At 51.7% G+C, this 23133-nt stretch overlaps 3 protein-coding genes across 5 annotated transcripts in view; 2 read left to right on the forward strand and 1 right to left on the reverse strand.

Annotated features, from left to right (window-relative positions):
* Positions 1–894: 894 nt before the first annotated feature.
* LGI3 (leucine rich repeat LGI family member 3) lies at positions 895–6156 on the reverse strand (the record flags this gene model as incomplete). The annotated part of the gene is made up of 8 exons (XM_080926448.1): positions 895–1712; positions 2617–2781; positions 2913–3082; positions 3859–3930; positions 4031–4102; positions 4417–4488; positions 5106–5177; positions 5951–6156. 8 exons carry the CDS (start codon positions 6154–6156, stop codon positions 895–897), a joined length of 1647 nt encoding a protein of 548 aa, XP_080782574.1.
* Positions 6157–12718: 6562 nt separating this feature from the next.
* On the forward strand, positions 12719–15174 carry SFTPC (surfactant protein C; the record flags this gene model as incomplete). Of its 2 annotated transcripts, none has more annotated exons than XM_080925869.1 (5): positions 12719–12760; positions 13821–13979; positions 14230–14352; positions 14583–14701; positions 15015–15174. In XM_080925869.1, 5 exons carry the CDS (start codon positions 12719–12721, stop codon positions 15172–15174), a joined length of 603 nt encoding a protein of 200 aa, XP_080781995.1. The 2 variants fall into 2 exon arrangements, with proteins under 2 accessions (XP_080781995.1, XP_080781996.1); XM_080925870.1 differs by having other exon boundaries at positions 14583–14693; positions 15028–15174.
* A 1113-nt stretch (positions 15175–16287) lies between these two features.
* Positions 16288–23133, forward strand: part of BMP1 (bone morphogenetic protein 1) — a 43828-nt gene continuing 36982 nt past the window's right edge. For both annotated transcript variants that reach the window (XR_013975276.1, XM_080926435.1), the window contains exon 1: positions 16288–16661. Coding sequence is in view for 1 of the 2 variants with exons in the window: in XM_080926435.1 (XP_080782561.1) it covers positions 16493–16661 (169 nt within the window). In the remaining variant the exon portion in view is untranslated. The remainder of the gene's footprint in view (positions 16662–23133) is intronic.

A 23133-nucleotide genomic window follows, 5' to 3' on the forward strand; every position in this document is an offset into this window, starting at 1 on the left:
GAGCAAGCCTTCCTTTCCCACCGTATCCCGCTGAGCTGGGACTGAGAAACCCCCAATGAGAGGAAAGTTACACCGCACTGCAAAGAACCCAGTTGCTGTTGCCTCGTTATTATTGCTACAGGATGAAGTGGCTTTGTCCCCAGGAGGCCAAAGCCATGCTTACTGTTATTATCCTTATTAGCCACATTGGGTGGGGGACACTGGGGAGAGCAGAGAAAGTGTGGGTGCTGTAGGCACCATGCCTCCAAGAAGAGCAACCAAGTGATAACGAGGAAGCCAGTTTGTTTAACACCCAGTCTGCTCGTGTATACGCTCCCAGACGTGTGCCTGTGTGGTAATAGGAGTGTGGCCAGGGATGCACAAGTATGCAGCTGAGTTTGCCCGTCAGTGTCCACAGGTGCATGCAGAAGGAGCACAGTGTGGGCGGGCACACGTGCGGGTGTGGGCACACCTGGAGGGAGGCTTCAACCGCGGACGCTAAACAGGTCCACAAACACCTTCAGCATCCAGAGGAAAGGTCAGAGGGCAGGAGGCTAAGCTGAGAAGAAGGCCATGGCTCACCCCTCCCTGTATCCATTGCTTCACTTATACAAACTAGTGGCGGAGCAGAGCACAGGAACACTGCAGATGAGGGACCGTTGGTGCACACATAGAGGAGAACCTGGACACTGGGTGCCTGGCGCATAAGTAGGTGCTGAGTACAGTCGTGGGAATGGCTCCTCTGGGCTAGTCCCTGGAGGGTACCCAGGCCCACTTCTGTGTGTACGTACGTGTGTGTGTGGCTACCTAGACAGGTTAGCCCCATGTGACTTCACTTGGGGCCACCAGTTGCTCACAGAGATTCCCCGCCCATTACAGTGCCACCCTGAGGAATCCAAAGGACTTAGCCTCGCCCTAGGCACTAAGGTCCACCACAACATGTCGGTACACCAGTGTTTGTCCCTTGAAACTGGGGGCCAGGAGCAGCTGGGCATCTCCAGCAGGCATGTAGCAGAAGGCCCGAGGGGCCTGTACAGCCAGCTCTTGGAAGCGTACAAACTTCTGTCGCCCCTCATCCCACTGGTAGATCTGGGTGAAGGAGAAGTCACTGCCTAGTGCCAGGTAGCGGTGACCACCCACCAGGAACGGCTGTAGGGCCAGTGAACCTCGGGAGGGAAGGGCTTGCACCTCAGAGAAACGGGCACCCTCCCAGCGCAGGATCTTGGAGTCACCAATGTAGCGGCTAAGGCACAGGTAGCTGTCTCGGCCAGCGCGAAAGTGTTTCACAGCCTGGGCATCAGGTACCTGAGTCACCTCTCCCTGAGCCACAAACTGTTTCTGAGTACGACTCCATTGATAGATGACAGGTGCCTGAGAGCTACTAGACACAATCAACCGTGGCTTGCCCTCACCATCCACAAACTCCAGGTCGGTGTCACGGTGCCAGGGGTGCAGGGCCTGGTGGGAATAGAAGCCATTCTGGTGCCAACGGTAGAGGCTGGTGGCACCTGCTTTGGAGCTGTCAGCCACTGCGAAGAACCAGTCGCCGTCGATGCGGAAGGCTTCCAGGTCATTGGGTTTGCGCACGCGCTGTGGGTCGATGTCCTGCAGCTTGGTGAAACGTGTGGTGTTGGGGTCCCAGTGGTAAATATACGAGCCACCAAACAGCTGGGCCACAACTACATAGAGATGGCCATCCACCACCATTGGCTTGCAGTGCACAGCTGAAGGGGCTGCCGGGACAGAAGCACTCGGGGTTAGGCAGTGTCAGGTAAGCCCCGCCCAAACAAAAGACCAGCCTCCAAACAAACTCCGCATTGAGATCTGCTATGGAGTCTCACTCCTAGTGCAGTCCCTCCGAGGGCTCAAGGTCTATAATTTGTTTAGTTTGTTAAGACAAGGAAGTCCTGGCTGACCTGGACCTTACAATGTAGACCAGGCTGGTCTTGAACTTGCAACGATCATCTTCCTCTGCATCCCAAGTGCTGGGATTACAAGTGTGAGCCACCATACCTGGGCAAGCTTTGCTTTGTTTTATTCTTTTCTTTGAGATGGTTATTACTATATCATCAAGTCTGGTCTTAACTCTCCAGATTCCTGCCTTCACCTCTGAAGTGCTGGGGTTATAAGTTTGAACCATCATGCGTGCTAGGCAAAGATTCTACCAGCTGAGCTTCAGCCCCTTGCCCTCAGTATTTAATTACTTACTCAATTAAATAATTTGTTTGTTTGTTTGTTTACTTAGAGGTGGAGTCTCTTTATTATGCAGCTGACTTTAAACTCACAGAGACCTGCCTGCCTGCCTTCCAAGTGCTGGGATTAGGCATGTACTTTACAGATATTATTTTTATATACTGGCCTTCCTCAAAGGACAGGATAATCCCGATAGGATGATTTCTTTCTCCAATACTTTTAAAGTTAAATGTTTTAATTATCATTATAAAATAGGGGTATTGATGTGAGTTGGGTTAGAATTGGTTCAAAGCGCTCATTTGTTATGAATTCCTTATGGGCAGAAACCACTTTTCATCCTTTTTTTTTTTTTTTCCTTTAGGAATCGACAGGAGTTGAACAAAAGAGCCTCCAGTCAGCTTCCCCCCTGGACAGGACCAGCACAGGCAGGCCACAGGCAGGTACCTGGAATTCTATCATAGTCCCGAAGCTGTCGTTCCACATAGTCCCACTTGAGGATGGTGCAGGCGCTGGCACCTGGCTGGGCCAGGGCCAAATAGAGGTCACTGGAGTAAAGGAAGGGTTCCGCAGACACTGCTGGGAAGGACAGAGTCTGGTAGAGGACAAAATCTGCAGGGACAAGAGGTGTAGGTGGGTGGACTCAACCTCAAGAAATAAGGCACCAACCCAGTGGGTGGTAGTTGGGACCTGGGTATAAAGCTGGGTGAGCCTTCAGCGGGACGGGAGGTACATAGGATTACCAGTGGTGATGCAGTCGAATTCCCGAAGAGGCAAGTCCTGCACCTTGTGCTCCTGGAAGCGGGGCGGGCTGGCGCAGTAGATGGGGGCCACCGTGGTGTTGGTGTGTGCCAGCCACTCCACCAGCCACTTGACCTTGCAATCACAGTTAAGTGCGTTGCCCCTGAGGTCCCTAGTTCGTAAGGGCGGGACACAGAAGGGGCAGACCCTCAGTTGCTCTGCCCACTGGCCTACCTGGCCTCCAGAAGCTGCTGTGAAAGGCTCACACAATAGCTAGTTTGGACCAGGCCCCCACAGCACCTGCTTAAGCTGCTGCTTGCTTATCTGCCTTTGGTTTTTAGCTTTGAATTGTAATTTCTGTAACACGGGAGCTTGGAGCCCAGGACCTTGCACATTCTAGGCAAGCGCTGTACATCACCAGCCCTGTCTTTACTTCTTAATCAGGAGGCAAGTTTTTTACTGTCTATGATCCCCATGCTTCAGCCTCCTGGGTATCTGAGATTTCAGGCTTGCACAGCTCTTAGGCCCTTTTTGCAATGGATAACCTAGCCCGTTCTATGTCATGTCCCTATTCCTCAGAATTCAGGAGCGCCATTTTATTTTATTTTTTTGTATAGGTAATGGCAAATGGCTGCAGATATGCTATAGTTCTTTAATGTTGACTCAGATCAACTATTCAAAAAAGAAAAAAAAAACACAAGTGTTTATTCTGCACATCTAACGTGTATGTGAGAAAGGCTGTGTGGGCCTCAAAGAGCCCCAATTTGGAATGCTCTCGGCCTTCCCAAAGCCCTCAAACCCAAGTCCTCTTAGTCTCTGATCTCCCCAAGTTAACTCTCGATGTTCTCCCTCCAGGGGTATGCTCTCTGTGGTATCGAGGGAAGAGGCAGGGATCAGTGGGCTATGTCCTCTGTGGCATTGTGGGAAGAGGCAAGATTCAGGTCTTACAAGTCGCTCAGGATGTCCAGGGGACGAAAGATGTCTCTGGGCAGTGTCTGTAGGTTATTGTTAGCCAGAGAGCTGCAAGAAAGCATCCGGGATCATTTAAAGACCGTGACCAAATCTAGAGGCCACGAGGGCTCCAGAGTCATGAGGGTATGTCCAGTTGTCAGGTACTCACAGGTGTGTCAGGGACTTCAGTCCTCTGAAGGTAAACTTGGAGAGAGCCCAGATATCGTTGTTCTCTATGAAGCTGGAGAAAATAAGAACTTGCCTCAGTTGCCACCGAGAGTCCCAGACCATCCCCCAGCGGTGATTTCCTTATGTGTGTGGCCAGCACAGGAGCCAGAGACAGGCTTCCATAGTGTACAATAACATCCCACCAGAGTGGTGATGGGGTATTAGGCAGGATGACAGGGACATGGGAGCAATGACCTCCCACCCATCCTACAGTCAGGGGATTCCCTCCCACCCTACTCCCAGCCTTCTCCCTGCACTTTTCCTCCCATCCCTCCAAGGGCTGGGCCCCTCCTTCCACCCTGCCTTTGACCCTTCCCTCCCACACACAGGTACTGCAGGTGCGACAGTCCTGTGAAGGCATTGTCTCCAATCAGCGTGAACTTGTTGGAGTTGAGTAACCTGGGAAGACAAAGCTGGAATGAGAAGTTGCAAGGGCGTGCCTGCTGCCCATGCCTACTGCCCCACCCTTGAGCTTCCTCAAGACCTAGCTACCCTTCTTCTATAGCTCAGGACCCCTGGACAGCAAGGCCAGGTGCGAACTTGTTTCCAAGCCACAAGCTCCCCGTTTGCTCCTGAATATGGTGGGAGGCAATGTTATCCTGCCAAGCTGGCTCTTGGCCCACTTCCACAGCAGTTCCTCGTCCAGTCTTCTCATCCTCACCCTAACCCTCTAGCCCTGCACAGACAGCTGCCCACCGTGCCCCTTGGGGTCACCTGTGTTTAGGACCACCCCCTGCCCTGAAGTGTCCAGTCTCTGGCACTGAGCCAGGCCATCCCAACCCAACTCCCTGGACCCTCTAGAGATGTTGAGCCTATGTTCTACATCCCACTCTTGGCTTCTGCATGCAACTTCCCTGCTGCCCGGCCTCCTGACCCCACGTCACTCCACCTTCTGCAGCGTATGCTATCGGGGCATCTGCATGTTCAAACCCTCCCTCCACCTACTCTCACCCAAGTTCAGCGCCTGCCGGGTTCTACCATGTTCCCACCCGCCCTTTCCACAAAGCCATCCATACAAGAACTGCAGCAGCGGTAGGTGGGAGAAGGCTCCGTCCTGGATCTCCGAGAAGGCAGCGTTCACCAGCGTCCTGCAGGGAACACATGAGCCAAGACTGTGTAAGTGTCCGAGGGACCTGTACTGCGGACAGAGGTGGACAGGGCAGTGGCTTCTGTGTTCAGCAGCGCTAGCCCCCACCTGCAGCTCCCCTTTCCTTCCCAAACTCAATGATGTCTTCACCATTCTCCTCTCCTGCTGCCTTCAGAAGCACCAGGGGCCTTAAGCTCACTTTCCTTCTCAGGCAAGAGCAGGTTCCATCACCAGCACCAGCACCATTCTCCCAATACCCACAATGTCTTGGTGCTGCTGAGGGATGGGGCAAGATGAGGGACCTCACAGCCTCTTCAGTCCCACAGGCAAGGGGCGGGAGTCGTGGGCCAGTTGCTCCAAGTGTGTGCAGAACAGCCGGCCCAGTGGCAGGTGTCTGGCCCATGCCAAGGTACCACGGAGGCAGGCTCACTTGTCACCTCTTGCCCTGCTGCTTTCTGTCCTTGGTGTGACCTCACAGGGAGGGGCCAGCATGCTCTTGTAGACACTCCCTCCAACCCACACACAGTAGGTCTCATTGCCTTGCTGATGGTGATGTTTCACCCTTGGCCATGACTTCTGGTTTACCCAAGCTATGGCTGCGGTACTGACTGCAGCGCTCCCTGCAGACTGGGGCCTGGAGTCCCCAGTGCTGAGGAGGAAGCCTGAGAGTGCTCCTGGTCTAGATCCTCTGAAAAGGCGAACAGGGTTTCTCTCTTCCAGAGCTTTCTGTGCCTTCCTTCCTTTCCCCACCCCCAAGGCTAGGTACACACTCACAGGGAGATGACCTCTGAAGGCAGGTTCTTGGGCACCGACTTAGAGTCCACGCAGAAGGCGGTGTCCCTGGTGCAGGAGCAGCTGGGTGGGCAGGGGGGCGTCTTAGGCGGCCTCTTGGCACTGGCTTGCAGCATTAGGCAAAAACCCAGCGTGGACAACACCAGTAGCCCGCGCCCAGGGCCCCGCCTCGCTGGTAGCCCGGCCATGCCTCCTGCCGGGTCTCCCCCACACCAGCCTGCCGGCGCCCCGCTGCTCCCTGAAAGCTGCTCTGCCCCTCTCGAGAGCTTCCACCTCCGGGGCAGCCGCAGCTCTGGTGCCACCCGCTTTCTAGGCGCCACCTATTCCTCCTGACCTCGGGCGCCGGCTGCAGTCCTTTCAGCTCGGGAGCGCTGCGCGGAACTGGGACCGCAACTACTGGCTGCCAGGGCTGGTGGACGCGGACTGCGGCGCAGGCGGCGGGGGCGCGCGCGGGGGCGGAGCGGGGAGGCCCAGGCTCGGCGCCCGCGGGAGAGCAGCCAAAGGATGGAGTGGTTGCACCCGTCCGCAGCGTGCCCTACCAGGCCACCAGCCTCTGGGTCTGATCTCCCGAGCTGGTCTGTGCAGAGAGTGCATTTGTATGAGAAGGTGCATACGCAGGATGCACATGGATCTGTGGACCCATGTGCACCTGTGTGTGTATGTCTTGGTTGTGAGGGGGCGTAGAATTAAGGGGTATGTCTCAAGTGACTCATGTACCTCCAGGTTGGCATGAAAGGCTGGGAGCTTGAGGGTGCAAGCTTGTTTGCATCAGCTGAGGAACAGAGTGTGCTTTTGTGCCTGTGAGCTGAAACGGGAAAGGTAGCCGCTGGAGTGGGAAGCGTGGAACGTTTCACACTGCACAACGATGGTCCGTTGGAGTTGAAGAGCCTTGGGTGTGCTCCAGCTCAGGTCAGCTTTATCAACAAGGAAACTGAGGCTTCAAGAAAGCGAAAAGCAGCCAAACTCTCTGTCTCTACTGTGTACTTGGCACGGTTAATTGGCTGGCCCTTTGGAGGGAAGGGACATTAATTCATCTACAGATAAGGAAAGTGTAGCCCTAGGCCCAGAAGCTCAACTTCAAGTTCACAGTCATCTTTCTACAGCAATGCTCTTCAAAGGGCAACTCTAGAGCCCAGAGCTCCTTGAGAGCCTTCCATAGAATTTCCGAGGTCGATTCACTTTACCTAAGAAGCCCCTTATTTATCTACTGCACTTCCATGTTGCCACAAAAGCACTCTGGAATTTTCCAGAGCTACATGGAGAGTGTTTTATGAAACCTCAGACTAAAGAGATTTGGAGAAAAAAAAAAAATAAGAGCAACACTTCTTTCTACCGCTATTTTTGTTTAAAAAGGCAGAGGCATGTGGGTTGGCAAGATGGCTCAGCGGGTTGCCACCAAGCCTGGTGACCTGAGTTCAGTCCCTAGGACCCATATAGTGGAAGGAGAGAATTAAGTTTGGAAGCTATTCTCTGCATGCTGAGGTTTGATCTTACCTAAACAAACAAATAAACGCAGTAGTCTTTGTTAAAGATGTAGAAGGCTGAGAATATAGTTTAGTGGTAATGTGCACAAGGACCTGAGCTCGAGCCCCCAGCATGGGGCTGGGGCTGTAGTTCAGTTGTTAAGAGTGTTTGCCATGAATGTGGTTTGACCTCCAGCATCACTTTTTTTTATTTTAAGGTAGATGGTTGTGATCCTAGCACTTGGTGGGTACGAGGACCTGAAGTTCAAGGTTATCCTCAGCTATATAAGTTTGAGGCTGGCTTGGGATACTTAAGACCTTGTCTCAAACACAAAACAAACAAAGAAGCCTGTGAGCCAACCAGGTATGGTGGTGCATGCCTATATTCAAGCACTCTAGAGCAGTGGTTCTCAGCCTTCCTAATGCTGTGACCCCTTACCACAGTTCCTCATGTTGTGGTGACCCCCCCAATCATAAAGTTATATTTGTTGCTACTTCATAACTGTAAATTTGCTGCTGTTATGAATCATAATCTAAATATCTGACATACAACCCCTGTGAGATGCTCATTTGACCCCCAAAGGGGTCTGGACCCACAGGTTGAGAACTGCTGCTCTAGTGGCAGGCCGAAGGAAGATGATCAAGAGTTCAAGTCCAGCCTGGCCACATAGTGAGACACCCCCCCCCCCCCAGCTAAGGAAAAACAAAACCAAACCAGAAAGAAAGAAAGAAAGAAAGAAAGAAAGAAAGAAAGAAAGAAAGAAAGAAAGAAAGAAACACATCTCCAGTTGTCCTGGCTTCAGCCAGCAGGGGAAACCCCTACTCCAAGTTAAAGTCCCTGTTCCTGCGGCATGGGATATTCCTGCCTTTTGACACCCACTAGCCTGTGCTAGTCCAGTTGCCCGTGCTGCCTTGTGTGAGCCAGCTTGAGGGAAAGGGGCAAGGAGGGGCAAGGAGGATGACCGGAGCAGCTGGACAGCCATCCCCACTCGTCCCTGGCACGGCTCTGCCCAGCACACAAAGGGCAGAGTGAATCTTGTCCTGGATTTGTGCAGCTGAGGGGCTGGGAGCAGGCAGAGGATAGTGGCCACTGTGAGCTTTTCCACTGCCAGGGTTGTCTCATAGGGCAACCCAGAGACAAGGGGGAGGAGTCTGGATCCTAGGCTTGGCTAGCAAGAGGTGCCCTGAGGATGAAGGAGATGACAGTGATGACGATGTCCATTAGGTCATCGGAGTGTCAGGACAGCTTTGGGAAGCAGGGAAGTCAGGAGGCAGTAGGGCCATTACGGAGATGAACACAGTACAGTCTAGAACAGTAGAACTTCCTGTGGGTTCCAGAGCTTCCGGGGGAACACAGATCTCATGTACCAAAGGAAGGAACTAGGGACGTGCAGAAGGAGCCTCCTTGTGTTTGGTAACGGTCTTATGGTCTCGTATAATAATGTATAGGCTGGGTGCATGCTTCTTGCCGTGACAGGTTCACAGAACTGCAAAGGAAACATATTCAACATATTCCTTTCCTTCTGTTTGGGAAGACAGGCTGACACTCCTCCTCCCACCGTTCATATCAGACTCCAGTTAACACTGTGTGTGCTAAATGGCAGGTGAACAACAAGGGACCATGAAAGGACTTCGGAGTCTGGGGCGAAGGTGAACGGGTCACAGAGCATGTGCCCTTGACTTCTGGCCTTTTACAGTGAGTGCATCCACAGGAAGGACTAGCTTCAGTGACAGCAAGTAATGAAGGCTATACCATAGGGCTGGTCCAAGGGCAAGGTTGAGGTCTATGTCCTAGCTGAAGGGGCATGTCCAGCTGAAGAGGTAGCTTCCCTCCTTCCCTACTCCCTCTCTCCCCCTCTTCCTTCTCCAAGGAACCCAAGACCCCTACCAAAGCTTCCCCCGCCCCCCCACCCTCCACAAAAAACAAGTTGTTGCTATTCTTTTCAAGTCTTAATGCTGTGAGAACCCAGCTTAAGGGCAGCCTGAGGACCTGAGAGAAAACGGAAGTGTTCTCCCCACCCTTAGCAATGATGGCAGGACCCAGCTGTAGCTCCTGTTCGGAATCAGTAACACAGCTGGACCCTGCGGCCCCCCGAGATGCCCACAGGGACCCCGAGATGCCTGCAGTTCTTCTTGGCTCTCCTGCTGGCCTGCTGCCCACCTGGCTCAGGCCCAGTGCGTGTGAGTCAGCCATCAATCTCAAGGTTTCCAGGACAACCCAGGGTAGGAGTGAGAACCTGGGGGAAGGGCAGAGGGGTGGGCAGTGCAAGCAGGCTCTCTTTTACATCTGTCACCTGCACACTACCAAGGGGAGAGGACACTGGCTCCCCTCTCCTTTTCTTCCCTCAGCCCTCCCCTTCTTCCATTGATTCTAAGACACTTTGCTGAGCTGTGGGAGGTTTAGGCAAATATTTAAGGGAGCAGTTAGAGGGCCAAAGAGGACAGTGGGAGCAAACATTTCCTTCCTTCTCCCCTCCATGGAGTGCCTCAGGAGCTCTCATCTCAGATGCCATGCCATTTTCAGCCTTGATACTGAGGCCCTTCACCTGGAGAGGGGATCCTTGGGGGACAGGGGAGGCTGCCAGGGCTGAAGAGAAGGGGGCCAGCTTGTGATCAAAGGAAAAGGACAAGGTGCTAGGGAGCTGGGTGACGTGTCAAAGTTCAAGTAGAGCTGGTTCTCTGTGCTTAAGTTTGGCATTTGCCCATTCAGCAGCAGATGGGGCAGACCATGGGGATGATGCCTACAACCTTGCACTCGGGAGGCTAAAACAAGGGGATTGCCACCAGTTCAAGTTTAACCTGGGTGGGGGTGGGGTGGGATGAGGTTATCTCAAAATAAAAACAAGAGACTGGAGAAATGGCTCAGAGGTCAACAGCATGTGTTGCTCTTGTAGAGGGCCAGAGTTCAATTCCCCAGTTGAACAGTTGAACTCCACCTCCAGGAGGTCTGGCTCACCTCCTCCACAGTATGAACACGGTGCACAGATACACATGCAGGTAAAAGATAAACCTCAAAAACATTTTTTTTTTGGAAAATTTAGACATTTTTTCTTTAAAAAATTTTCGATATTACCTGTGTGTTTTCAAGGCTGACCATTTGGTACTGGAAAAACCAATGGGTGTGTTCTTCCCTGGGGAGGGCTACCTTTCCCACCCCACCCCCAGCTTTTCTCAGTTGCCCATAGTTTTTGTGTGTGTAGGATTTAGGTCTTGTGGGCTTTTTCTCATCCAGTTTGTCACATTCGTTGGTGTTATCATTGTTTCTCATCTGGGCAGTCGGGTTGCTGGGACTTTATGTGCAGCTTCTGATATCACTAGGAGACACAGTCTCACAGCAAATTTCCTGACTCTGATTCTCTGGCTCTTACAATCTTTCTGTCTTCTATTCTGCAATGATCCCGAGGCCTTAGATATGAAGCGTTTTGTAGATGTATTCATTGGGACGGGATGCCATAACTCTTCATTTTGATTGGTTGTGGTTTTCTGTAGTGGCCTCAGTCTATTGCAAAGTTTCTTTGATGAGGGGTGAGAATTATAAGGACAAATGTTTATAGACAATTGTTAGGGAGTATGTTGGTTTAGTAGTTGTATATTTTCCTCCAATAACCATCACTAGTACCAGTAGCTAGCTAGGTTTCTAGTACCACATATAATTTCCCTCTTGTTGAGGGAGTCTTAAGTCAAATTAGAGAGTTGTTTGTTGGTTGCTCAAAAGCAAAATTTAAAGCATGTGTGAGAATATGCATCTATATGTAGCTTCTTTAGGTGATATTGTGTAAGGGACTTACACACCTGTGGATTTGACTTGTCCATGAATAACCTGGAGACAACCTGGAACCTGTGTGGGAGAACAGGGTGTCAGGTCAATACAGGGAACTACTGGACCCTGACTTACACATTCATAAACGTTCAGAGGTGCAAAGATTTTTCAAGATCATCTGGCCAACAACTAAAACGGAATTGGAGGGCTGGGAAGATGGCTCAGTGGTTAAGAGCACTGGCTACTCTTCCAGAAAACCCAGTTTTGACACCTAGCAACCATATGGAAGTTTGAAACTGTCTGAACTCCAGTTCCAGTGGATCCAATGTAATTTTCTGACCTCCAAAGGCACTAAGCATTCAAGTGGTGCAGAGACAAACATGCAGGCAAAAAACCATTCACATAAAATAAAAGTAAATAAGTCTTTAAAGGGGAATTGGAGGCACGTATCCAACCCCAAGTTGAAAGGGTACAGGCAGGCCTTGGTCACTGGTAGATGTGACTTAGTACCCCAAAGCACAGAAGAGGATTTGGAGAAAGAGAGAAGGCAGGGATGGGGAGAAGGAAAAGGAGGAGGTCAAAAAGGTGGATGGGATTTGCTTAAATCCCATTGGGGTCATTTTGAAACTATTAAAAAAGGAGGACAGAAGCGTAGATAGGGCAGTAGAGGGGCAGAGATGGCTGGGACCACATTCAATCCTGTACGAGTCAGGGGCCGAGGATGTGGCTCAGAGGGCTTCCCAAGCATGCTCATGACCCTAAGTTTGATCCTCAGCACTAGAAGGCAAAGAAAGAGTAAGGTATGGAATAAACCATCAGGGCATTAAACATACAGACAAGCCCAGAGCAAAGAATAAAACTCATCACCCATGAGTAATAGTTTCCCATTAGTGGGGATAGAATTTCCAGAATTAGGAAGACAGGAGCAAATCTGAGGTTAGGGATGACATGTGTGGGAGCAGGTTGGGTAAGAAGGAATCTGACCCTAAAAAAACCACACTAACAGACCCCCGGGTGCTGTCCCTCTACCAGCCACCTCTCCAGCTTCATGAACAACCGCCACTTTCTCAGTCCCTAAATGGAACTCGTGTCTGAGCCTGGAAGGTTGTCTTGTGGAAAGGGATGGCCAGATTCTTGGCTGCCGCCAGAACAGTTTGGCCTGTGAGAAGAAGAGAAACCACAGGGCTGCAGGGGCAGGTGCCAGCAAGAGAGGCAGACATGCCAGAAAGACACCCACGGTGACAGGAGCAGGTGGCCTGAGGGTGAGTTTGCTTACCTCACCCAGGTTTGCTCTCGTCGGGGCCAAGAGGATTCATGTGCCCAGGCCAAGGGCCCTTGGGGGCTCTTGCATCGGGCTTATCAGGGCTTAGCCTCTGAAAAGCCAGGAACAAACAAGCTTCAAAGCCAAGGACTTGGCTGGCAGACAGGCCATCCAGTCCTTCACCTCTGTCCTCTCTCTGATGATATATATAAGACACTGGTCACACAGGAGTGATGAGGAGAGGAGAGGGAGAGAGACCTTACAAAATGGACATGGGTAGCAAAGAGGTCCTGATGGAGAGCCCACCGGTGAGTGTGATTGTGTGTGTGTGTATGTGTGTGTGTGTACAGCATTTGCCTCCATTAGGCTTTTCTCTTTTTCTAGATTCATGTACTCAACTAGCTTGGGGTTGGGTTGCTAGGATAGAGAGATACTAAGAGTCCCTGGCAGAGGTAGGCATAACAGCGGCAGAGGGGTCAACAGAAAGGCCTGTGATAGCGCCACCAAGTAGTTGGGAGGTTCTAGGAAGCATCACAGAGCAAATGACATGTAAGGCTGGAATGTAGATCAGTGGGTAGAGAACCTCGTGAGCTCGGAGACCTGGGTCCGCCCCAAGGACCACACAATCCAGGCATGGGTGTGTATACCGTTTGGAAGTGTAAGCAAGGTAATCATCCAGGGTCATCCTTAAATATATAAGGAGTTGAAAGGCGTCCTGGGTCATAGATATGGTTTTAAAAAAAAGGATGGCTCAGTAGATAGTGATGCTTGCCACTAAATGTGGCAGTTGGAGTTTAGTCTCTAGAATTCCCATGATGAAAGGAGATGAAACTTGCCTCTGATTTATGCACTCACACACACATGCACACTCACACTCACACACACACACACACACACGCAAGCACTCACACACACTAAATAAGTAATGTTAAAAGTATGAAGATAGCAGATGGAGTGAATTGGGAAGGGACAAAGGGAATCCCTGTAAAGGCATGGAGATATCGCTACCTGGATCCTTTGAGGGAACAAAAACTCTGGCTATGTCTGGGGTGCCAGGCATCTTGGGAAAACAGAACAAGAGCTTGGTAACTGGCTCTCTTGGATTATTCCAAACCTAGAGTTTGCTTTCTAAGCATCTACGGTTTTTGTTAGAGTCCAGACAAACCTTCCCCAAAGCCTTCCTTCCCCAAAGCCTTCCTTCCCCAAAGCCTTCCTTCCCCAAAGCCTGCCTTCCCCAAAGCCTTCTCTGATCTCCCCAGCCCTTCCTTGCACATTCATAGCCTAAAGGGGTATAGGAGGGAGTCCTGCTTGTACAGAGAGGAGGAGTCATCCTACCCACTTGTCTCTCTGCTTTCCTTGCCCTCTCAGGATTACTCAGCAGGTCCCAGGAGCCAGTTCCGCATCCCCTGCTGCCCCGTGCATCTCAAGCGCCTTCTCATCGTGGTGGTGGTGGTGGTCCTTGTTGTCGTGGTGATTGTAGGGGCCCTGCTCATGGGCCTTCACATGAGTCAGAAACACACTGAGATGGTGAGCAGACAAGATCATATCTGGTGGCACACGCAGAGATGAGGTAGTCGGACAGGACAGACAGACACTCTCCCCCAGACCCTGGCCCAGAGCGATAACCACTGTGTTCCCACACCTCTTATGTTTATCCTTCCTGAGACCTGAGGAAAGAAGGGATTGCATTTGAATAGAGGATTCCAAGTAGGTATGGGCACCAAAAGGCTGAGGGAGGAAGAGAAATACCAGGCCGCATTCCGACACCCTTCCCCAGGTCCTGGAGATGAGCATTGGAGCCCCGGAAACTCAGAAACGTCTAGCCCCGAGTGAGCGCCTGGACACCATCGCTACCTTCTCCATTGGCTCCACTGGCATCGTTGTGTATGACTACCAGAGGGTGAGGATGCCCGGGGGACCACCAGGACTTTACTGGAACTGCCCAGTTGTAGCATTTCCAGAGGTCTCCCCCCATTCTCTGCCTGGCTGCCTCACCTCAGATGCTTGAATCACTGATTCGGATGTGTCCCCCATGGACAACCTAAGAGGAGTTAGTGGGCCGAGGAGCAGGGTTGGGGAGCAAGCTAGGCAAGGGGACCCTGTGAATGACCTTCAGTGTTCCATGCCTAGCTCCTGACTGCCTATAAGCCAGCTCCAGGAACTTACTGCTACATCATGAAGATGACTCCGGAGAGCATCCCTACTCTTGAGGCTTTCATTAGAAAATTCAAGAACTTCCAGGTGGGTGTGTGAGCGAAGGGAGAGAGCTGTCTCACTCCAAGGGCTGAGTAGAGGGGCATTTGAAAGGATGACTAGTCCACCCTGTGTTGTATTAATGCTCCTGTACCAGACATGGCCTTCTCTCTACATGGACCTGTGTCTCACCTTCCCTACCAGCTCTCGGGTGGCCTGCTAAGTTGCTGGCCATGGCTGAGCTTAGACATCCCCTATGGGCTTCTATTTCCAGCCCAGTCCCTCTCTGAATTAGTGAGGGAACCGACCCTCAAGAATTTGCCTTACCAGCTTAGTGTCCCACACTAATGCAGGTGGCATTGAAAGTAGATGCTCTTTCCAGGAGAAGCCCTCCGCACCCACCTCTAAGCTGGACCAGCAGGAAGGGCATAATGCTGGATCTGATTCTGACTCCTCTGGGAGAGACCTGGCTTTCCTAGGACTTGCTGTGAGCACCTTGTGTGGAGAGCTACCATTGTACTATATCTAGCACCCCTCAGGTGAGCAACAGTACCTTTCAGGGTGCCTGAGCAATACTGAGGGGCTTGGGCTGCCAGCTTTGTCAGGGGACCTACTTGGAATCTCTTGAGGTCAGTGGTCTGGGGAGGATGGAAGGATGGAGGATCCTCGGAGAATCAGAGGATGGAAGGCTCCCAAGACACATCCCATATTGGACGGACCCAAGCGGGTGGCTTCCTCAGTCCCCCTCCCTCACATGATAAGCATCAGTTCTTTATTTCACAGGGTCGGTAGAAACCGCAACGGGACAGAAAAGATCCTCCACAAAAGGTCTTTGGGAGACGAGCAGGAAGGAAGCTGCTCCTGCTCTTACTCTACAGAAGAGGGTGGAAGCCCGTAGAGGAGACGCGTCTCCTACGGGCCAGGGGAATCCTACCACAAAAGAATAAAGCAGCCTGGTTGAAAAACAAAGAGCGGCACTTACTTTCTTCCACATTTTCTCAGTTCGGCTTCTAGCAGTAGCCGTACTGGAAAGAAGAGGGTTTGGGGAGTTGGGGCGCTTTGCCACATCGTTTCTAAGAGTGATGGGGGTTTGGTCCTACCCCAGGTACTGGGGAACAGAGCAAAAGGCGGGGACAGGAGACGGGACCTGAGTGCCATACACGGGTGTTAGGCGCCCTCCAGCGGTGTGTCCGCAGGGAAGGACAGCGGCAGAGACAGGCGGGGAGACAGCTAGACAGAGAGACGGCGAGAAGCGAGAGAGCTGAGGTCCAAGACAGCCTCTGGAGTCTCTGGCTGAGAGAACGATCGCTGATCCAGGGTCTAAGAGGAAGGAACCGACCTGACAGCGTGTCCCATGCCCGGAGGCACTCCGCCTGGTGCAGGACAGCGGCCTCTAGGGGGCCCCTCGCGGAGCGGTGCCTCCGGGCATCCCGGGCCCGCGCCCCCTCCCCGGCCCCAGGCAGCGGATCCCCCTCCGGGGCGGGCGGTACTACTCTCGTCCTCCCCGCCCGGCTGGCGTGCTTCCCGGCCCGGCCGAGCACGGTCCCGGCCCCGAGGGGGCTGAGCTGGGCGAAAACCCGCCCTCCAGCGAGCTCATTTCCCTAAAAGGGGGGGTGGGGTGGGGAGTGGGAGGGCGGCGAGAAAAGAAAGGGAGCGACCGAGAGGAGGGCGAGGGGACGCCGGAGCCCAGAGCCGGAGCGAGCCGGGCCGAGCGGGGGGCGGGAGACAGGAAACGGGACGGGAAGAGGTGGCCTCGGGGGGAGAGCGCCTCCCCTTCGCCTTCAGCGCTCCCTTCCCCGTCGCCCCGCTCCCGCGTCCGGGCGCGACCGCCACCGCCGCCCGCCAGCATGCCCGGCGTGGCCCGCCCGCCGCTGCCCCTGCTGTCGCTGCCGCTGCTACTGCTGCTGCTGCTGCTCCCGCGCGCCGGCCGGCCGCTGGACTTGGCCGACTACACCTACGACCTGGGCGAGGAGGACGCCCCGGAGCTCCTCAACTACAAAGACCCCTGCAAGGCGGGTGAGCGACCCCCGGCTCCTCCGGGGGCGCACGGAAGCCGGGCGTGGGCAGGCTGGGATCTAGGCTGCGGGCCGGGCAGGGGTTGGGGTTGGAGTTGGGGTTGGGGGAGGACAGTCCAGTGTGGGAAGCTGGAGAGCTGCTTGGTTGGCAATGCAGTGGGGGAACAAAAGACCGAGGGAGAAAGGGAGGGGGGAAGTTTGGGGGACTTTTAGGACTGAAGTTTTGCTGCTGTTTGTGGAAACTGCTGCGGCTGCCGTTTGCCTTCGCAGAGGATTCCTGGGGAAAGCTCCCTAGGTCCCAGCGAATCCCGCTGGCAAGGAGGCTTTTTCTCCACGGGGAAACTTTACTGGCCAAACTCTGTGTGTGTGTGTGTGTCCCCTTTCCCCTATCCCTCCTGCTTTGTGGAATACTGGTGTTTTCCTGCTTGTCTCTTTGCCATAGTGTCGCACATCTGTCTGGTTTGATGCCCAGAAGGCCTGCAGCTCCAAAGGGATAGATTTCCCGGCTACCCAGCCCAGTGGAAGGAGAAAGTTTTTCAGGAGGCTCTATTGGAATACTCCTTCATAGGCAATTCTATGAGTCTAGCCAGCAGCAGGAGCTCTCTGAGTACTCAAGAGACAGCTGTCAAAGTCAGAGAAATAGTCCGGGGTGTGTGTGGGGGGGATTCAGGGGGACTTACCTGTGCCTTTGTGTGCCAGGAGAGTTCTGTCAGAGCCAAGTTGGTATAGCAAATGAGCCTCACAAAGAGAACTCAGATATTCCACAGCAGTTCTCTCGCCCCACAGACACCTGAGGCTAATTTAGTCAAGGTCAGGGCTCCGTGTGTGTGTGTGTGTGTGTGTGTGTGTGTGTGTGTGTGTGTGTGTGTGTGTGTGTATGTGTGTGTGTGTGTGTGTGTGTGTGTGTGTGTGTGTGTGTTCTTTGTTCATGAGGACCCTCCTGCTGTGATCCCCTTGAAGTGACCAGATGACCAGACACTCAGGCCATTGGCCTAATTGGTGTTCCTGAGCAGACCGCCTGGAATACACTAGGGACAAGATGTCACAACATTTCCTCGACTTCCCGCTTCTGACTTCAGCTTGTCTGCGAAGAGCTAGAGCCAGAGACTGGACGCAAAGTCTTGGGACAGGCAGCTACAATCTTGAGCACAGTGGACTCTCATTGCTCCGTCCACCCTTAGGTTAGGATAGGGACCATTTTAATCTGGCCAGGACAAGCCAAATCCTTCAGTCCTTCCTCCTTCATGTCTGGTGGGCTGTAGGCAAACCAGGGCCTTAAAAGTCTCCATCTCATTGTGTGTGACAGGAGGGCAGGAGGAAGAATAAACTGGACATGGGGCCTGAAGGACTCATCAGCCACCAGGATAACTGAGCGTAGTCTCTAAACTTCAGTTTTCCTACTAGTGGAGTAGCTGGTGGTAAGGGCTAAGTCTGGAGCATATATAATTCGCTCATTCTTAGCATCAGTAAGTACTATATAAATTAAATGTCTACTCCCCGGCTCTGTGCCTCCAGCTCTTGATTAATGTCATTGAGAGGGCATGGATGTGGATTTCAGGACAAGCTACCATCTCCCTGACCCTGTTCTGCGTCTCTCATTTATTCCGTGATGCACGTTTCTTGATATGTCTTAGGGCTGGGTTTGATGCTGTGGGAGGTGCAGAGAGTTGCCAGACAGATCTCTGTCCTTAAAGAGATCACACGCTAAGCAAGGGCCCAAGAGCACACTAATGGTGCACAGCGTAAGCCAGGAAGAATAGAGCTCCCTCATTACCTCTTCGTTCCCGGTGATGGGGAGGGCAGAGCGAAGTGATCGAAGGGTTATGGGAAGGTTTGCGGAGTGGAGATTTTTTTTGGAGGCTCAGGGACAGGAGGAGCACAGCTTCAAAGAGTGGGTAGGAAGCCATGCTCCTGTTGAAAATGGGAGTGATTTTTGAGACTAGCAAAAGGCTCAGGGCTCCATCCCCAGTCTCGGATTTCATGCTAGGGTGGGGCTGGCTGAGTTGGAGCTTCAAACAAGGGCTCTGGAGAAAGTTCTCTACCGGGGTGAAGTGAGGCTGGTGGGGAGCTCAGCCAGGCCTGAGGTGGCTGAGAGGTCCTAGAGCCTGACCCGGGCCAAGCTTCAGGGTCAGATCAGGCCTTCCTCTTGGGTGTGACTGATGCCTAGGTCCTGAGGATCACCCATTAAGGAAACCGGACTGGTGTCCGTCTGCGTCCCCTCCGGCTACAGACCCACCACCTCTCTCTGTGCTGCTCTTCCTGAGTGATTTGCTTCTTGGCCCTCTATAGCTTTGACTGCAGATACTAGGGATGCTTGTGGCAGGTGTCTGTCTCTGTCTCCTTTGGAAGGGGCTGGGACACCCCTCCCTCCTCCCTCCTCCTCCACTGCCTCTTCTACATCCTCCTGTTTCCTCTTCCCACACAGAGAACTAGCATGGAAAACTCTTTGATTCTTCCAGCTCACACGGGACCTTGCAGTTTATTCTAAACATAGCCAGGCCTCATCATCTGAAATTATCTCTTTAGTTAACTGTTTGCATTAGACTTATTTATTTACTTTTGTAGATGGGGTCTCACCAAATTGGCCTTGAACCCATCATCCTCTGCCCAGAGCCTCCCACATGCTAAGATTACAGGGGTGAGCTACCACATCCACTTACGGCTGCTGTTAAAGTAAGGACAAAAATTGAGACCCTTGATGTCCTGGGGAAGGTCCTGAACTTTTGGGCCAGAAGCCAACCTGGGGTGTTTGTATGCTTAAGGCTGATTCTACCAAGCCTGCTCTCAGCTTATTTACTGGAAACTCTGGTTTCTTACGTTGAGTGGCAAGCCATGGAAGAGGGTTTCAGGGATTCCCAGCCTAATGTCTTACCACTGACACATCTGGCTTTCACTTAGACTACAGGCATCAGCCAGTTTGTCTGCAGAGGGAGCGGTGGATTGTACTTACAGGTCCCTCTTACCACCCTCACCCCCAGGACTTTGTGGCCCAGGTATGGAATTCAGAGGAAGCGCATGATCTTACCTCTCACCAGACCACATTCCCTCTTCCAGACACCCTGAGTGAGTCACTCCATTCATCTAAGACCCTGTTCCCTGCCTCTTCCCACACATCACCCTTACTTTTAGGTGCCCTAAGGGTGGAGGAAAACACATCTCTATTGGAGAGGGACTGGTTAGATGCCTCAGGAAGAAGGGACTCTTCTTTTGTTTTGAGAGAGGATCTCACTGTATAGCTGTGGCCAGCCTGGAACTTGCTTTGTAGATAATGTTGGCCTGGAACTCACAGAGATCTGTCTCTGCTCCTTGAGTGCTGGGATTAAGATCTGTCTACACCATCACTGCTGGCAGAAACAGGACTCTTATGAATTCTGTGTCTCCAGTGATTTGGGAAAAACACTGGTGGTGGTGGGGGAGCTGGCCACCTTCTGAGGAGGTATATGGGGACTTACTTTCTCTATTTTCCTTCTGACACATGTGTGTGCCTCTGTTCATTCCTAGGAGCCCTTATCCTCTGAGGAAATGCTCTTGTTTTTTTTTTTTTTTTTTTTTTTTTTCTTAAGAACACACTGGAATTTGCATAGGGAATTAGTTGTATACATTTGTATGTGAGTCTTTGCTTCATAGCAGGTCTGTTAATCTGTGTGTGTTGGGCGCTTGTGCGAGCACAGGCACAGATGTGCACCCGTGTGTAAATGGACGAAGGACAGAGTCTGTTTGCATAGTCTGGGTCCTAAGTACTTCCTCTCTTGGCTACAAGTCTGTATTCGTTGAGGGGAATACGTGCCTATCCTACATACCTGGCCTTGAAGCTCCATCACACCAACGGGCCTCTACTCAGGAGGTGAGAGGCCTGGCCATGCCAAGGGGAGGAGACTTTGGAGTCCAAAAGCTGACCTGGGGGACAAAGATTGCTCTCTAGGTCCACATGCACATTGATATTTGTGTCTCTGTGATCTTTTCCTTCCAGCACTGGGCCTGGCAACAGAGCCTCAAGTGCTTCCTGCCTGGTTTACAGCCAGACAACAAAACAAAACCCTCTGATCCTGTGTTGAAAACACTTGCTACTTTGACCCTGACCTTGACCCCAGGGCTTCCTTTGGGCCAGGAAAGCATCCTGAACTCTTTTGCATCTAGATTGTCCAGCTTCCTAAGGTTAGGCTCCCAGATGGACCAGCTGTCAGCCCAACTCATGGCCATAAGCTCCCCTCCCACCCCACCCTGCCCCCATTCTGTTCCCATGCATTCTTCAGCCATGACATCTCCACCACAGGGCATCCAGCTGAGCTCTGTAGCCAACCCTGTTCCTTCTACTTGCCCTGCCCTGGTTCTACACTGCCTGGATTCATAGGCCAACGTGGTTCTGAAGTGTCTGTCCATAGATTTGTTGAGATGCAGAGTGAGTGCAAGAGACCCAGTATGCCTAGGGAAGGTTTGGAGCTGAGTTAGTCTCCAGGATTGCTTTGGGGAGCACAGTAAACCGGATGGTTGGCAGTTGCTTTCTGTGCTCTAGGCTTGGTGCTAGAAGCTTCATATACACATCCTTATCCCTTGATGTCATCTTAGGAGATGCAGTATATCATGTGTCTTCTTTTAGATAGGAGAAAGCAGGAAGCTTCCAAAAGTTCACATGAATGTCAGCTAGTGGGAACCAAACCAGATTCAAAGACTAGTCTCACCTTCCAAAGACTCTACCATAGTCCAGGATGGGGATCAACTGCCTTCTGTAAGGTGTAATGTTGGTCTAGACAAAACATCTACAGACTTTTTCATTATTGCCTAAGAAATGCAGTATAATACCACTTGGCATTTACATTGTATTAAGCATTATAAGCCATCTAGAAAGGATCTAAAGTATACAGGACGGGCGAGGATATTTGGTAGCATGCTTGCCTAGCAGGCATATAGCTCTGAGTTTGAGCAGGTATGGTGTGGTTCATGTCTGTAGACCTAGAATTTGGGAAATAGAGGCAGGAGGACAAGAATTTCCAAGTCATCTCTGGCTACACATGGAGTTTGAAGTCAGAATGGGACACATAAGACCCTGTCTCGAAAGGAAAACGAAGAAAAAAGGGAGAGAACATAGGAGGGACATGGGGTGGCCCTATGCCAACACAACGCCACTTTATGTATGGATTTGAGCATGTCAAGATCCTATGCGATCTGCAGGGGTTCTGGAATCGACACCAAAGGGAGACTGAGGGACAACTGTGTCTAGTGATACCCATGGATGTTCATATAAAAGTTTGGAGGTACCATGTATATGAAAAAGTCCAAAGTATACGGCTGTGTGAGGTAGTCCCGTGATATTGTCATATAGGAACCCTCCGTATGCCCTTTCACTTGCAACTGAGAAGTTTCTTCTATCTCTGTCACATCAGTTACTAAGTCTGGGTCATGGAGGGTGTCATCTTAAGAGAAGCCTTCCCAAGCACCACAAGAGACTCTTGACTAGTTACCAGCTGATGACCTTGGACATGCATCTCCCTCTTTGGCCCCAGGGTTCTGATCTCTGAAGTCAAGGAAAGGGGTTGGCATCTAGCTTCAAGGTCATCTCTCCAAATATTTGAAATGGTACACTCCTGGGGGTGCTGTATGACTTACTGGGCATGTTGTGGGCCAGAATTAAATAGATTCATTAATGAGTGAACACTTTGTGAACTGGAAGGCGCCAGTAAATTTCAACATTTACACAAGGTGTCATTATTTCTACTCTCACTGGCTTAATGAGTTCAGAGCTTGCCTCTGGCTTGTGTGTGTTGGAGCTTGTGTCTGTGTCTTTTTTAGAATTCTGCGACTGTGTGTATTTGTGTGTCTCTGTGTGTGTGTGTGTCTGAGTGTCTATTTTTGTATATACGTATTTACAATATGGGTTCCGGAGAGCTAATGAACTTGAGTAAATCCACTGGACTAGGAATGGTGAAGCCTGAATATAAATTGGTCTTTCCAGAGGCTTAGGATAGTCTGACTTAAGCCAGTTTCCTTTTGGGCCTCAGTTTCCTAAATGGTTAAATGAAAGATTGGCTTGATGCCTGCTGCGGTCACTGCTACATCTGGTTGATCTGTGTCTGAGTGTGTGTCTCTGAACAGGTATTTGCAGACCAGAGGAAAGCTGGTATGATCTTTCTTTCGCTTGTTTATTCATTCATTCATTCATTCATTCATTCACTCTATTCATTCATTCATTCATTCAATATGTTCTTTCTACCCAAAACCCAGTGCTGAGTGCTGCTCACATGTGCAGGGGTGGAGCCTCTGACCTCAGTGGCTCTGTACAGACAGCATGGTTTAGATGTCACCATATGCCCATAGGGACATTACCCATCTGTGTCTGACTAAGTGTGTGATAAAGTAAATGTATACGTATCCACCCAGTGGGGCCAACGGGGTGAGGTGGGGTGAGGGGTTGGAGGAGGAACCCATGTGTAAGGCCTCAAGGTTAAAACAATTTGTGTAATGCTGACTCCGCGGGG

The sequence above is a fragment of the Micromys minutus genome (assembly GCF_963924665.1).
Source record: "Micromys minutus genome assembly, chromosome: 12".
NCBI classification, from domain to species: domain Eukaryota; kingdom Metazoa; phylum Chordata; class Mammalia; order Rodentia; family Muridae; genus Micromys; species Micromys minutus.